Source organism: Equus asinus, chromosome 4 (genome assembly GCF_041296235.1).
Source record: "Equus asinus isolate D_3611 breed Donkey chromosome 4, EquAss-T2T_v2, whole genome shotgun sequence".
Lineage (NCBI taxonomy): Eukaryota > Metazoa > Chordata > Mammalia > Perissodactyla > Equidae > Equus > Equus asinus.
Genome location: NC_091793.1, coordinates 30,474,653 through 30,492,200, shown reverse-complemented (window position 1 = coordinate 30,492,200; position 17,548 = coordinate 30,474,653). Strand labels below are relative to the sequence as shown.

At 37.8% G+C, this 17,548-nt stretch overlaps 1 protein-coding gene across 2 annotated transcripts in view; it reads left to right on the top strand.

The window, feature by feature from the left end:
- KITLG (KIT ligand) overlaps positions 1-17,548 on the top strand; it is an 85,910-nt gene that overhangs the window by 33,913 nt on the left and 34,449 nt on the right. For both annotated transcript variants that reach the window (XM_014849474.3, XM_014849475.3), the window contains exons 2-3: positions 1,454-1,567; positions 12,501-12,563. In XM_014849474.3, coding sequence (XP_014704960.1) covers positions 1,454-1,567; positions 12,501-12,563 — 177 coding nt within the window. The remainder of the gene's footprint in view (positions 1-1,453; positions 1,568-12,500; positions 12,564-17,548) is intronic.

Genomic DNA, 17,548 nt, shown 5'->3' with positions numbered 1-17,548 from the left:
ATTACTGCTGTTTATTTTTCCTGGAATGCTCATCCCTTTCTTGTCAACTCTTGCAAATTCCTCCTTGTCCTCCAAAATCCAGCCAGAGTCACATTTTCTCCTTGGCACTGTCTTCCTGCCACGAGTCCTTCCCCTTAAGGTTAATTGATTAATTGCTTCCTCCTTGGTGCTCCCAAAGCGTTTATCACAAGGTGCGGGTATTATTTATTTACCTGCCTCTGAGTTTCAAGGGCATCTTCATTACCATTTTTTCTCTAGTGATGGGCACAGTCCCTGTCTCATAACACGTGCTCAATAAGTAGGTATTGAATTCAGGGCAGTAGACTGTTTTTACTCTGGTCACTGATTCATCCAGCAAATATTAAGTGCTTTTTACATGCAAGGTGCTGTGTTATGTGTTGTAAAGATACTGATAAAAAAATCATGTGCCCAGTTTCTTAAAAACCTAAAATATTGTTTAACAAGAAAAACTAAGTCAGCATAAAAGTAACTATAATACATGGTTGAAAGTGTTATCTTCAAAGAGGTGTGCATGAGTGCGTGTGTGTGTGTGTGATTACTTCATACTAGGACTCAAGACTGTCTTCCTATTGACTAAGGAAATATTTTTCCTTATTAAATGTCTAAAAAGCTGTGGTTCAAAACAATGCTTCTTTTGATGTCTCACAAATTAGGTTACATTCTGTCCTAGGTCTAAAAATACCTCTCTCCCCTTTACTTTGACTGGTAATACTATTGTAGACTATTGGATTAAAGCACTCTTCAGGGTTAAGCTACTACCTGCCAAACAGTCTACATTTAAAGAAGAGAGACACCAGCCCCATGGCTGAGTGGTTAAGTTCACATACTCTACTTTGGCGGCCCAGGGTTTGCTGGTTCGGATCCTGGGTGCGGATCCTACACACCACTCATAAGCCATGCTGTGGCAGCAGCCCACATAGAAGAACTAGAACTACCTACAACTAGGATATACAACTATGTACTGGGGCTTTGGGGAGGAAAAAAAGAGAAGATGGGCAATAGATGTTAGCTCAGGGCCAATCTTCCTCACCAAAAAGCATACCTTTTTAAAAAAAAAAAGTAGAGAAAGTTTCTTTTGGTGCCCTAAGGTATGAATTTTATGCATTCCCTAGTTTTTAGAAAACATCTTCAGTAAGAAATCCTTTCCATGTTGCTACAAGTTCCTTCCTAATTGCCATTAGGAAATTGGCTGTAGAAAGCTTTTGACAAAAGTTAACAATAATGTCATTGAACTGAAAAATCCAAACCACATTTTAAGAGAATTTTTAAAAATTTGGTTAGCCTGGTTTGAATGCCCACCATTTAATTGTATTTAAGCCAGTAACATTTTTTAAAAAATATAATAGATTGCCGTTTCCACATTAAGATGTAGTTGTTAATAATTTGAGTGATTACAGATTTTAACACCAGCAATTTTTCTGTTTTTATTTAGACTTGGATTATCACTTGCATTTATCTTCAACTGCTCCTATTTAATCCTCTCGTCAAAACCAAAGGAATCTGTGAAAACCGTGTGACTGATGATGTGAAAGACGTGACAAAATTGGTGAGTCCTTGCTTTTCATGACTCTTTCTTGTGTTTTGAACAAGAGCTCATTTTTTCTTGCCCTAAATTAGTATTTTTCTAAGACAAGGAAAGAAATCACTGAGTTATTCCAGAAGGTTTACAGAGAGCAGGTCAGGAGATATTTAACGTCATGGAGAACCTGTTGGTAGAACTAACCCACTGCTCACCACTGCAGTGGCTTTGTGTCTTCGCTGGTCTTTTCATCTCTTTCACAGGCAGTGAAGGACGCTGGAGAGTTCTCTGTGTGCTCGTGTGCCAGCACCTGCTTCTTCCCCATTATCTCTTTAGTGGGTTCCTCCGCGTGTCTTATTTTCCCTCCACATGCCTTCCTACTCTTCTTGAACAAGCCTAACAAAAGGGGATCTGTGGGGCCAGCCCTGTGGTGTAGTGGTTAAGTTCGAGCGCTCCGCTTCGGTGGCCTGGGGTTCCTGGGTTTGGATCCTGGGTGTGGACCTACACACTGCTCATCAAGCCATGCCATGGCGGCATCCCACATACAAAATGGAGGAGGATTGGCCCAGAGGTTAGCTCCGGGACAAACTTCCTCAAGCAAGAAGAGGAAAATTGACAATAGATGTTAGCTCAGGGCCAATATTCCTCCCAAAAAAAGAAGACACAGATCTGTGATGGCTGGCCGTTCTCTCCTTTCCAACAGCATAAAGACTCTGTCACACGTGCGTTGTTGTTTGCTCTCTCAGTGGACATAGTTGGAGGAGTGGTTTGTTTCCCAAATGTTGACCAGACTCACCTCACACATTCGTCACATTGGAACTCTTCAGTCAACAAAAGCCATTTGACACAGGTGCTGCTTGGTCACTGCCAGCTTCATTCCATGCTTCTCTTAAGATGCAGCCCACAGAGGGGGAAAGCATACTAAGACATCTGAACTGCACTCTTCCCAACTCTCACAATCTAGGGGAGATTGGACATGCTCATTTGAGCTACGGAGGATGATTTCAGGATGAACAAAGTTTGAGAAGCCTTTTTGTGAGTTCCTGGTTCAAAATAGCCAAGTGGCACTCAGTTACTTGAATATTGTCTAGAGAACAGAGGTGATATGAGAATAGGAAAGAAATGAGGGTCGTGATATATAGAAAAGAAAGAAAAGTATGTTTACTGAGATATTTATTTTCCCTCCTCTCGATATACATTTCCTGGTTTATATGTTTTATTTTGGGTTCATAGCCAAACTTCAAAATAAGTTTAATGCTACGATCAGCATCTTGCTAGCTTAACCTCAATGCAGAATTAGGAACACACACACATACACAATTTATGCAGATTCCTTAGAAAGATACCTGGAGGGTCCAGGTTTAAAAGTATCCTTTGATGCAGTATCTGAAGATTTGTCAATGTGTTTTATTTGACGGGCTGTTGCCCACGACAATGGAACATTTGCCTGCTAGATGCCCAGCTAGGTATTGGGTATAGGGATGGAGGTGAGGAGGAAGTGTTTTTTTTTTTAAAAAAAACATAGATCATGGCCCTTTTCCTCAAGTTGCTTGTTGGTTTGTGACGCAAAAAACTGTACTGAAAAGAAAATATATGTTTATATTCTGAATTTTGTATTGATAGAAGACACTCATTAAATGTTTGTCTGATGAGTGAAGTAATCATGTGCACAACTGTGGTGAGCACTGTGATCGCCTGTGGTGCTTCTTGAAATTACAGGTGTCTGGACCCCACTGATTCCAGAGGTCTGAGGAAGGGCTCCAGGCATCTATATTTTTAAGACATTTCTGATAGGAGGTTTAGGAACTACAGTTCTGGATGATCTATTCTGTCAAAGTTTAGAAACTAAATTTGATCTCCATTCTTTTTATGACTAATTTTATCTATGTTGTACAGATTTATATGGATGTCACATTAATATGTCTCCAAAATCGGCTTAAAATAAGTCACAGCTGGGAAATAACAGCTCTCCTGTAGCTGATGGTGTCACCATGGATGTGAGAATGAGCAGGGGAGACCCGTTCTGATCCTAGGGAGCAATTTTAAGTATGTGGGCAATAAATCATAGTTGGAAGATGATGGTGTATCTGACCACAGACTGAGCATATCCAAGATTAACATGGTATTTAAGAAAAATTACTTGTAGATATTATTGTTTGCTAAGTGTTTGAGGAATACTACTTAATGAGCACGACTTCCAGTGAAATGTCAAACTGATATTTTCAAGTGGTGTAAGAAGGTATTATAAGCACCTGCCAAGATTTTCCATTCTTGTGTTTAACCATCTGCTTATTTTCAGTTTTACATATCAGTCAATACAAGGAAAAATGGCAAGAAGCATTAATGAGAAAGAATTCCTAGAAAAGGGATACTTATTAATATTGAAACAAAAATATAATTTCTCATCCCAAGGGCAAACGTGAAATGATTAAACTGAGAAAAGGGTTTTTTCTCCATTCCAGCAACTGACTCAGGGGGAAAATTTTTAATTTCAAGAGTTGATCTAGTGAAATTAGTGTGTTTACTTTGAATTATTGGAAAAGATCAAGGTAATAAAAAGTAGGACTCAGAAGATCACTTCTAATTGAATAAAGACCTACATACTACACAGCCTGTATTTTATAGAGTAAGAAATAGAAAACTATAAAATAATCCCTAATCCCTGATCTCAGTGTTTATAACCTCATTTGGGAGCTAAGCTATCTCTATGAATATGTAAATGCATATCACTAACGTCATAATAACAACACACAAATGGGTGCCATTTATAAGATTTCATGGTATAACATAGGACCCAACCTGTGCTAGTATATTGGTTAAGAGAATGGATTTGGGAATCTGGCCGACCTGAGTTTAAAATCCCAGCTCTTTGCCCTTGGGTCAGTAACTACCTTTCTAAATCTCAGTTCTAACCTCCCAATCTTGTGGTATAGATTAAATAAGAAAATGTGTATATACATTTTTTACCACAATTATTGTCACGTAACCACTTTGTGCCTCAGTTTCCTCATCAGTGTATAATAGGTTAATAGTACTTAACCTCACAGAGTGATTGTGAGGGTTAAATAAGTTAATAGGACAGTTCTAGGAACACAGCAAGTGCCTGCTAAATATTGGCTATTAGGAGTGGTGGTGGTGGTGGTGTTTGTGGGATATTAGATACTGGAGCTGGAGGGGAATTTAGAGACAATCTAGACAAACTATTTTATAAATAAGGAAAGTGAGATCCAAGAGCAGTGAAGCCCAGCTCCTGGTCCCATTACCAGTGACGTGTCTTCTAGAACAGTGGTTTTCAAACTGGCTCCTAGAGCCCACCCAGCCACTCTGCTTTGGTTTATGTATCTGGGTTTCCAAATAAGACTTGGTTTGAAAAAAGAATCGAGCTTATGAGAAAATGTATGAAAGCCACTGCTTTAAGCCAGAGTTTGTGGGATGTCGTTTGACGCCCGTCCAATCACAGTCTCTTAGGGTACTTGTTAAAAGTACAGCTGTCAGGGCCATACTGCAGAAATATGGAATCTCAGCTTGTGGAGATGGGTGTTGGAACTTAGTAGGTCCCATTAGTGTCCCAGGTGATAGTTATTTGCATAGAAGTGCCGGAACTGCTTAGGCCATAATACTTAGAATGTCGGGCTTTCTTTTCATGTTTGAAAAAAGCTGGGTTTCCATCCTTAGCCTTAAACTCATTAATTTCACGCATTCAAACAGGATCATGATGACTTTTGAGTTTTATGGATACAGATGATCACAGCCTCTCTCTAAAGGACAATGGGCAAAGTATCTTGAAGTCGACCAGGCATACTGGGTTACTTGAATACCAGTTCTGCTGTTACCTAGCTGTGTGGCCTTGGGCAAATAAATCCCTGAACTTCTCTGGGATTCAATTTCTGGTTTTTAAAATGAGGAACAAAGACATGATCAATAGTTCTTAATCTAGGGTTCATAAACTTCAGACTATTGCAAATGGAACTCCAGATTGTGCCTGTGTGTGTCATGTGTGCATTTCTGAGAAGAGGGTGTGTAGCTTTCATTTGCTTCCCAGAGAAGTCTGTGACCACCCCCCCCCCCAAAAGATGAGAACTGCTAAATTAGATAACTTTGAAGGCCCCTTTTTAGCTCTGAAGTTCTTTTATTCCATAATGATACTTCTTCAGATTGCACCTTTTGGAATAATTCAGTAATGCCTTGACTAAAGGAGGTTATGTATAATGGGAGAACTTTGCTTTGCAGGCATAATGTTGTTGGTACGTTTTATTTAAGGGAAAGTGGGTTGACAGTACATTTGTGCCTCGTGCTCACAATAATTTCTTCAACTGAACTCCTTCCTCTGCAGTCTCTCCCAGTTCCGTCTTTGCAATAGGTAGCAACTCACACAGTGCCCACAAACCTTAAGTGTGTTTGCTCGGGGTTATTCTCATGTCACAGAAGCACATGATTTATGACTTTACTGTCATTTTTTTTTTTTAATTTCTTCTTGGACACTTTGTACTGCCCTTCCAGTCCCTATGGTTTTCGTTTTAAATCCTTCTGACATGTTTACTCAGCATAATAGTTCATTTATTTACAGAACATGTTGCTTTGTTTCTAAAAAATGTTGCAAGACTTGTTTTAAATGGCAAACTCAGACCTACCTTAAGGAAGGGTCAAGTATCTGGGAAGAGGATGAATCCAACTTTAAAAACTTGTATCTAGAGGAAAGACTGCAGCTTTTAATGGCTGTGTTGATGTAAGGAGGAAATCACGTATTGAAATGGTTGAATTAGTGTCCACTTTTGTTCTTCCTACTGTTCCTGTCATTTTTGGTGATATTTTTCCTTCATTTGGAGGAATTCAATTTAATGTGACCTTGTCGCTTTTTAAAAACCTTTCTATCTTTAAATATCTATTGAATAATTATTTGTCTTCCTCAAAATGCTTAAGGCAGGTTGCTGTCCCAGCTCACCTTGTAAAGGTGAAATGACTGTCTTTTCAAATTCAGTCTACAAATCAGAATAGAATTAAAACTCTCCTGAGAATTCATGGTCTTTCTCATCTTGTGATAGGCACTAATTTTAAGTATGTTATATTAATGTGTGGTTCTTGGAGGTTAACATAATGGGATCTTATAAAAATATCCTCAGATAACAAATGTTCACACTTTGAATGGATAGTTTTCAATAATTCTGATTTTTATTCTTCTTAAAATACGATGTTCTTTAAATAGAATCCACCGCATTAAAATGGAGGATTGGAGTCTCTGAGTCTTTCCATTTTTAGGTGAATTCTAAACTTTTCTAAGCATATCTTCTCTTTAAAAGTTGAGGTCTCATATAGTTCTGTTTGACCCTTGAAAAACAATGGTTTTATAGTTGGAATGTTTTTAAAGTTTGTTTTTATTAGTTTGCAATACTTAGCATTTTAATTTCTGCTCCTGTGCTCAGTATTTCTTTCTCTATTTCAAGGTTAAATTTCAGGCTCAAATTTAGTATTCAAAGAAAGGAAAGAAGTGTATTAGAAATAATATTTGTAAAAACTGACAATTAGATGGCTTGCTATATTACCAAGCACGTCAATCTTATCATGAAGAAAACTTGCTCTTCCTTCATAGGATAAACCACTTAGATAACATGTCTCCTGCTCCTTGACTTTTTAAAGCAGTGGTGAGTGTGTTGTATTCAGGCACCATGCAAAGCACTTTGTAGGGATTCTCCCCTTAAACCTCACAACACTAGGAGGTAGTTGTTTTTACCACCAGTTTATTGGTTAGGAGTCTGAGACCTAGTGATGGTAAATAACCTGACCATCCTCACCTGGAAATAGGAAGAGGAGTAGAAGTTTGAACACATAACTACCTATCTCTGGAGCACAAGAACCCAGTTTGTAATTTATGATGTCTTAATTTAAGATGTGAATGTCAACTGCAATTTAGGAATTATCGCTCTAACTTCTTGAATTTTGTTTCTTAGGTAGTAGTCATCTTATCATTAGGAATTGATCAGATTGTAGAAGTTCAATTAGTGCTATTTAATTGGAATCATCATTATATGGTGTGTCTGTGAAATAGGCAAAACAGGTTTTAATCTCTTCTATTTGAAAGGAGACAAGAATCATCTTTATTTAGGTATTCTTTATTTAGGTATTCTTCACTGAGAAAAATTAACATAGAAAAGTTTTACGAAGTTGTCATCTTAACTTTTTAAAAAATCACTAATTGAGTTATTTTTTTTTAAATGAACCAGATACGTTTGAAAACTAAAGGTAATTGACCTAATTGGTTAGCTTTTTAGTCAGTATTAACAGGAGATGACTTATTAGAAGAAATTTAAAAAGCGAAAAGCTTTCTCCTGTGTTATTTCTGAAGGCTGAACAACCAACATTATGCTAAGCCGCTGTTCATGAGTCAACTGTGATATTTAAGTACAAGTGGAGATTTTTTTTCTCTACAGCATTGATTCTTAAACTTCTCTCGGTCCGATGAGACTGAAAACTGTGGATTTCTTCTCCCAAAAAGGTTCATATATGCACAACATTTTAGGTATAATGTCAAAGGAATCATGAGTTGCTACTGCATTTTGATTCTTACCTAGAACTTGGGAGAGACAGCCAGACCAGTAAGTGTCTCACCAAATATGTCTGAGCAGCCACTGATTTCATGAGATTTAGAGACCTCAAAGATATTTGAATCATGAGATCCAAAGGTTTTAGATCAGTGGGCTAGAGAGGGAGTTAAATGTTCTGACTTTGAGTTCTTCTTCTCCTGAGTCCAGATACCTGCAGGGGGTAGGATGCAGCCAGTGCCTGTTTGGCTTGCAGAGACTTTTTCTTGGCTGAGTTTCTAGCATTTCTGCATGCTGTTCCCATATGCGTTTTTGTGGGGTTTTCCTCCCAGTGTCACTGAGTATGGTCAATCCTTAAGACGTTCAAAGAAGGTAGCAAATGGGTCCCCCTAATAAAGTGAGCCCATCATCAAGTGTCTTGTTTTTGCAGTTTGTACGTTTTACTGTTTGGCATAGTGTTGACATCCTCATGCTCCAAACTACAAAACTCATGGAAATAATTTGGCCTTTGGTAAAATTTTCCATCATTTATGTTCTATTTATTTTATTTTTTTGCCCTGAACTTATTTTACTGGGATAAAAATCTGTAGCCTTGCTTACTTATCCATTTAACCCTACCAATAGCATACTTCCCTGGAACCTAAACCACATTTCTCCTTCTTTCAGCTTCCAGTCTCTGTATAAATATTGAACCCGTGTTCGGCACTTTCCTTCTAAACTGCTCCCTGTCTCTATTCTCTCCTTGCTCTAATTCATCTTCCAGACAAATCTTCCTAAATTTACCATTGTGTTCCCTCCCTGCTTAAACACAGTGTGGTACTGCTGCTTAAAGCAGACTGAGTATTTAGTAATTGTCTAGTTCACCTTCTTCATTTTACAGACGAGGAGTAGAAGTTCTGTAGAGAGGAAGCAGAGTGACTGAGGCAAAAGTGACTTGCCATAGGGTTCTGGTGGTAGAACTGGTCCCACTGGACTTCACTGCCTCCCTTTTGACCTCCTTAGCCTAGCATTCAGGTGCTTCTCGAATGTGGCTTTCCTGGTGTATTTCTTACCTCTTATCTGCTGGAGCCTGCATTATCTGTCCCTCTCTCCAAATGCACCTTGTGCTTTCCCATGTCTTTGTCTTTGCATATGACCCTTCCTCTATCCAGAATGTCCCACTCCCTTGCATTTAATAATAATAAAAACTCATGCTCATTCACACACCATGCTCAAGCACAAAGTATTTTAAACAAGTTATTTAATCCTTGTGTAGTCTTTATAAATCCTCTGGATTCTGTTATGATTCCCATTTCACACATGTGGAAATTGAGGTTAAATAGGTTAAGTAACTTGCCCAAGATCTCTGTTAGCCTATGGCAGGGCCTGAATCCAAGCTGGGCAGTGTGTCCCCAGAACCTGCACTGTGACTTCTACAGCAAACTAGTTGCCGTGAAGGAACATCTTCCAAGGTCCAGGCCAAAGGCTCCCTCTACTCTGTCAAAGTTTCCACAATGATCAATATACATCAGAGAAGCCAAATTTATCACAAGGTTATCTGTGCTTTCGGAATGCTATTCAATATAGTATAAATGCTTAAAAAGTAATATAATAATTCATGAAGCAACCATAAAAATCTACAACTAGACTTCCTAAATTCTCTTCCAAATGTAATTGGAAGGAAACCAATGCAAGCCAAGAAAGTAATACAGGGGAGACTGCTCTGTGGATAACTGTGCTGAGACAGCACACAGAGACAGGGTTTGCATCCTGCCCACCAGAACTCCTGATGCCTCTAGCATTGGGATGCCACTTAACCTCTGAACCTCCATGTTTTCTTCTGTAATTAGGCTTGATAATATATATCTCATGGGCTTGTAGTAAAGACTGTATATCAAAACTTATTATGAATTGTAAAGTATTTTTCAAAAATAGTCCTACTTTTTAGTCCCATCAAAAATTAAGTATTAGTAAACCTATTTAATGCAGAAATTACTTTATTATTATATACCTCTCAAGTGGGTAAAGTATGGAGATTTCAGTGTGTTGGTCAGAGAACTTGTAAGATTTCTTTGATGTCTTTGAACCAACTTTTATATATAAATTACTAATACAATGGAATTGGTCAGCACATCCTTTACATTTTCTCTGCTCTTTAGATATATACTTGGGCCCTAAGTTTTCTGAATACTAATGTGATTGATGCTATCTTTACTTTTTTATTATGTAAATTATGCTTAAGGAGGGGCTAGATTGTCAAGCAGCTTGTGTCCAGAACACCTGCCGCTTCTGGCCATGTTTCTCCATCTGGAATGGCTTTAGTTTACATGGTTGGTTCATAACAAAATAGAATGTTACTATTTAGCTCATTCCAGCTTTTGTACCTGCAGAGATGTCAGCTGTGTCTTTACCACCAAGGTTTTCATAAAATGACTAGGTCCATTTTGCTTTTCAAAGATGAAGGTGAAGATCCAGAAGACAAAAGAAATTATGGAAGCATGGTGGGAAGTTTGACCGAGAGGAAGAAAGTTAAATGTAAAGAGCAGGAAAGTGCCCCCTAAATTAAAAACAAAAATGCCACCTTGTGTGGCAGCCCAGATGTGTTTTCAAGAAGCAGCAAGGACTCTACTAATTTATTGGGGGTGGCACGAGGAGGGATGATGGGGAGCCTTGTGGATAGAAAATACCAGGACAAGTGTCCAGAGCGTGGATGAAAATGTAGTGGAGCTAAGAGGCGAGGGGGGCTCTGCTGTCAGAGACCTGAGTTCTAGTCCAGACTTAATGCATAGTAGCTGTGTAACCTTAGTCAAGTTACTTGACCTCTTTGAGCCTCAAGTTTTTCATCTGTTAAATAGAGATAATATGTCACAGGCATGTGAGGATTGGATGTGATCATGCGACATAAGCCCTTAGTGAGCACCATGCCCACACATGGTAAATATTCAGTAAGTGTTAGGCTCAAGGCTGAGAAGAGTGTGAGCTGGTACCATAGGAGGTTGAATGGTAGTGAGCATAATGGGATCAGTTCCTACGTTGGCTCCTCTCCGCCTACTTATGCCTTTGCCTGGATTCTTTTCTCACCAAATTGTTCTCAGATTCTAGAAGCTATTGGCAAGGCCAAGAAGAAACCTATGGATTGTTTATAGGAGACTTGTCAGAGATGACCTAGTCCAGCAAATAGGCACAAGATCTCGGCGTACTATGGGGACCAGTAAAGTTTTTAGAAATAGATGAAGGGGAAAATAAGTCTGCAAAAGCAAGCTAGGTCTGTTGAAGATGTAGGAGTGCAAAATGACATTTTATGTTGTATATTGTTTTGAGACTCAATGGACTAAATCAGTTTTTGGCTGTATTATTCAGCTGGAAATTTTAACGGTGCTAGAAGGGTGAGATGACAGAGTTGGTATGGTATGTAAGAAAGAAGATAAGAGAACCTAGAACTCTGTAACTTACCAGGATATATGCCTTGGAAGTCAGCTGCCAACATAGCTCTCAACAGAGAATATGGATTGAGTGTTTATGAAATGTTTGGCATATTCACTTATCTCAATCATAAACTATTTGGCATTGGTACATTTATCTCCATTTTACAGATGAGAGAAAGCAAAGTACAGAATTTAGATTCTTTCTAAATTCCCTGGTTCCAAATTGGGTGCTTGTTCAACTTATGCCACAATGACTGATGGAAATGTGTTAAGATATTTTTTAAAGCCTTTAAAAGAAACTAGGTAAACATTTGAGGCATCTCAAATGTTCAGTCCTGGGTAAGTAAATTAGCTTATATCACAGAACTGAATGTTTCTAAATTATTTAAGTTATAAACCATTTGCATCTCATTAGTAGTGTTGTTCTTTTGAAGTTTCACTGACTTTTCTAGGAGCAACAAAGAACAGTAGTTCTTGAACTTAAGCAAGCATCGAAATCATCTAAAGTACTTGTTATGTAGGACTCGGTAGCTCTAGTGTGGCCTGATAATTTGTGTTTCTAACAGGTTCCTTGGTGATGTTGACATCATTTTGAGAACCAATATATAAGAAAATATTTTGCATTACTAATTCTATCAAGGAACAAGTAGGAAAATAGTCCTACTATTTTGGAAAGGAATACAAACTACTTGGAAAGGAATTCCAAGACCACAGATGGAAATTGAATTTCAGATCATGTTCCCAAAACTCAGTAGGTTATACTTAGCCACCCATTACTGAATTTGGAGTCCAAAAGATTTGTATTATCACTTACTTTATTTTTTGAGAGTGCCTTTGATTACAAAGGAAAATGAAGAATGAAAAGTCACTATATATGTAAATATTGAAATGCAGTGGTAGCTTAAAAACATAACAGGTTTGTATGTGTTTTTCACCAAACCACTAAAAACAATATGATTAATTGATATGTATGGATTTTTCTCACCGATTTTTTTTTCTTTCTTTTTTTGGTTTCTGTAGGTGGCAAATCTTCCAAAAGACTATAAGATAACCCTCAAATATGTCCCCGGGATGGACGTTTTGGTATGTAAACTGTGCATTTCTAAGAGTTTCATTTTAGGAGCCAACAAAAGAGATGGGATCATTCGCATTGAGACAGGAAATTATCTGCCGTTTAGGAGTTTGCTAATTGTCAGGATTTGCAGAAGATATCTTTGGAATTTGACTTGCATAGTTTTTTTTTCCCTCAAGCAGCTGCTAAACTTTGATTCCAGGTGAATATTTCAATACATGTGTCTTAGATCTATTCTCCCAAAGTAAATAAGATTGTCTTCCTTAGAGCAAGCCACAAATTTCTGTTTCCTTTAGCCTACCCCAAAAAGGCTTGAGTGGAAAATTATGTAAATTCTTTTCATACCTGAAAAGGTCCTCTATAAGTCTCTTTCTTATTTAGAGAACACAAAATATTTTATCTCAGAATTTATTAGTAGTGTGATAGATTCCTAGAACCTTACAATAAAAATATGTGGGTATGTTTAATAAATAAATACTCCTTATTACTGCAACCAAGAAATTTTAATTATTTTTCTCATTACAGAGTTTCAGAATTCATACATGTAATGCTTGAGTACCCACCACACAGCTTGTCAAACCTTACCATTGTGCAATATTTGCTTCAAATATATTTTTTAATAATGAAACGTTAAAAATATAACTGAAGTCCCCTGTATGCCCCTTTCCTATCTCCATTAGTCCTCACTTTGTCTGTTAGGGACAATTTGTCTCTTTATTTTTTTTCTAATGTCGTGAGCCTGCAGATAGCGAGTCAACCACCTCACACGCACTTTCAGTCTGATTAATTGGCACCTCCTTCTTTGTTTATATTTTTTTTTCTTAAAGGTTGGCCCTGAGCTAACGTCTGTTGCCAATCCTTTTTTTTCTTTCTTATTCTCCCCAAAGCCGCCCAGTACATAGTTGTATATTCTAGTTGTACATCCTTCTAGTTCTGCTATGTGGGGTGCCGCCTCAGCATGGTTTGATGAGCGGACCCGAACTGGTAAAACCCCAGGCCAGCGAAGTGGAGCGCGCCATCTTAGCTACTCGGTCATAGGGCCAGCCCCCAATACTTTGTCTCTTAAGGACAGGTATTCTGAGCTGGAAATTTTAATTCCAGTGCATGGTTTCAGGGCTTGACATGAGAAGAGCATCGCCCCGAGTTGTGTTGAGCCTGACAGTGCATAGTAGCCCTTCATGCTCTTATACTTTTACTGCGAACTATGCATCTATACGTAAGATATTTGCATGTTTTCATAGTTTATGTTAATGCTGTTATACTGCACATACCACTTTGCAACTAGCTTATATTTTGCAACATGCCTGTGACATGTACCATGTTGCTCCATTTTAACTACTGTATTGTGTTCCTTGAGTTAATTTAAGCCAATTGGGTTACTCTCTGCTCCGCAAGTCAACATCTTTCCATAATTTAGCAAATGCTTGTTACACATCCATCTTTGCAAGTTGTTTTAGGCTTTGAGTAATTTCTGGGGATTAGTCAATCCAAATTATTACCAGTTTAAGTGTGTTAAGCACATCACTAAGTGCTTGTGCTTGAAAAGTCTTTCAAAGACTACATGTTTGTTATTTCAAGACAATGTGAAAGGCATGTTTCTTTTTATTTAGTAGAGTAAGCATTTCACCATGAACTATCTAAAGTTCCTTAGAACTTCTTAGAACACGTATCTTCATGTTGAATCAATTATCTTCAAGTCTAGGTCATTGTCTGTCCTACTGAGTTAGGGGGAATTCTCTGGAAATAGGAATATAAAATTATAGCAACCTGAAAATGAACTAATCTAGTCATTCAATCACTCAGTCAGCAAGTACTTGTTTAGGAAAAACTAGGGAGAAAGCACTTTACCAGACACTTTAAGAAATAAATACACATCAATCAGACTGATGTTCAAAACCTTTAATAATAACTGACTAGGAAATTTTCTGGCCTTTTTATATTCAAAATGATTTCACATATTTATCTCCTTGGATGATTAGAAAAGCCCTGTGAGGAAGGCAAGATAGCTTCTATGGTTCCTATTTTACAAATGATACGTTGAGGTTTACAGCCCAGAAGTATTTTGCCTGAGGTTATACAACTGGAAAGTGAAGGTCTTAAAGAGAAATCACAGGTCGTCTGACTCTTAACCCCAAGTTAACAGAGTGTGAGCATCTAAATAATTACAATAGCGAGGGAAAGTATTCTAAGTGAAGCAGGTAAGTAATAAAGACACACCCTGCTCACCCTGTAGAAGCATTTAGGCCTCTGATTGCTCAAAGAAATCATGCAGCTCTTTGAAAAACAACAAGTGTTAAACTGAAAATAATGAAACAGATTATTTCGTGCTGGTGTAATCTTAGATTGTGCAAAATCATAGATTTCAGTATGGGCTGGTAATAGCAAGAGCCAAACTTGTAAAAATAAATCTGATTCAGTGCCACATATTTTTTTCTTGTTTCTATAATTGAGAAAAGTCCACTATTATTTGATCTTGGCACACCATCCTGGCACAACAGGAGAAACTCTGTTCTTGGCTCCCACAGTTGGCAGGAAAAACAACCCGTGCACAGGGCTTTGGGCAGAAACGGGGATCTTTTGCTTTGTTTTACCTTCATTTTAAAATGTTAGTTTCTGCCAAGACGAGAGGAGTTTCCCAGTGGAGAGGCCCCTGATTATTTGTTAGAGGTCAGAGTCCCAGCTGCCTTATCTTTTGTCTTTAAACAATAAAGGGTGGAGTGGTAGTCAGGCACCAAAAAGATTCTCTGGGGCCAAAGCAATAAAATTCTGCCTGAGGCACTAGGTGGAAGAAAGCTCTAAAATAGAATGCACTTTATTTTTTGCTTTTGTTTTAAAAATCAGCTAAATACTCCTGAAAAGGAGAGGCTGCTTTTCTAAGGGCCTTAGAAAATTACCTAGCAGATTCTCTCTCACAAATAAATAGCAGGGTGTGATCAAACAGTTGCTATTTAAATCCAATGATAATAACCAATTCTATTTTAAACTCTTCAAAACTATAATATTGCCAGACCATTAGGATTTGCTTTAAGTCCCTAACCTTCAAAATCCTTAACATTTCTGATCCTCTCCATTTACTAGCATTGTAGAGAGAACAAAAATTGAGTTGCTGAATTTGTGCCACACATCTGAAGTCATTCTCATGTCTACAAAATGATATAAACTATGAATTGCTTATGGTTTTGAGTAAGAAATTCTTCACCAATTTTTAATTAAAATAAATGATCTATTCATCAGTTTTCTTTTAACTTTTTATTTGGAAATAATTTCACATTTACAGAAAAGTTGTAAGAGTAGTCAAAGAACACCCCTATACCCTTTAATCCAGATTCATCTACTTTTAACATTTTGCCTTATTTACTTTACTAAATGCTTACTTTGTGTGCACATATGTGCTTTATTATTTTTCTAAACCTGTTAAGTCACATACGTAATGGCTGTTTACCCCTAAATACTTCAGTGTGTATTTCCTAAGTAAAGGATTTTCTCTTATGTAACCACAGTATGGTTGTCAGCTTCAATAAATTTAGTAGTAACTAAAATACTTCAGTCTATTGGCTGTATTTCAATTTTATCTTTTTTTTTTTTTAGCCTTTCTTTTCCTCCAGCACAAGATCCAATCTAGGATCTTGATTTGCATTTTGATGTAATGTGTGATAGGCAGAATAATGGCTCCCTAAAGATGTCTCATGCTGTGAAAATCTTACCTTACATGGCAAAAGGGCTTTTGCAAATATAATTAAGTTAAGAATTTTAAATGGGGAGATTACCCTGGATTATCTAGGTGGGTCCAATCTAATCATGTGAATCCTTATAAGAGAGGGGCCAGGAGTATCAGAGCCAGCGTGAGTGATTTGAAGATGTTACACTGCTGGCTTTGGAGATGGAGGAAGGGGCCACAAGCCAAGGAATGCAGGCAGCCTCTAAAAGCTGGAAAAGGCCAAGGAAAGGGATTCTCCTGCAGAACCTCTAGAAGAAACAGCCCCATAAAACACCTTGATTTGGGCCTAGTAAGACCTATTTTGGACTTCTGACCTCAAGAACTATAAAATAATAAATTTGTACTGTTTTAAGCCACTAAGTTCGTGGAAACTAATACATCATGTGTCTTTAGTCTACTTGAAGAGTTCCTCAGCCTTCTTTTGTCTTTGTGATGTTGAAATTTTTGAATAAAAATGTTTCCCTTTGACATTTCTTAATAATTGTGTTCAGATTATGCATTCCAAGCCAAGGTATTACATAAGTGATGATGTGTCCTCACATTATCCCATCCAGAGACACACAAAGTCTATCTTCCCCTCATGGTGCTATTTGTTTTGATCACCTAGTTATGAAGTTACACTATTTCTGTGTATTTACTCACTAGCAACTAATAATCAATTAATAAGCAATCTTTAAGACCATATAAACATCTAGCTCCTCATCAAATTTTCTCCTATAGATTTAGCATATATTGATGATTCTTACCTGAACCAGTCTTTACTGTCATGTCAGTTTTAATTCAGTTGTTTTTTAAGGGCAAGTTCAAACATGGAAGTTTTGGCTATATGTAATGTCACTCTAACGATAAGCCCCCCAGCCGTCTTCTCTCTGTAGCTGCCTTCCTGGGGTATGTACAATTTCTTTACTCAGGTATTCTCCTCTTTTTTGCCTGGCCCTGCTGCTTCTGGGCTTTTCCCATCTCCCTTGCCATCCCAGGATTTATCATTTGAGGTTTTGATTCTTCTTGAGTAGGCAGAGTGATTTTTAAAAAAAAATTAAATACACCTGCTCTTTCACCCCTCCTTCATATTCTTTGAATGGCTGCTTGTTGATCTTAGGAAACAGGCACTCCTTAAACAAGGCCCCCCAAGGCTCTTGTGACCTGGCACCTTTCCAAATCCTTTTTCAGCCCCTCCTCCTGTTGCCGCTCTTCCTCTGCACCTGGCTTTCTCTTACCTGAAGTCCTGGTGGGTCCTTTTGTTTAGGGAACTCCTGACTCTTTGAGTTCCAATTTCAT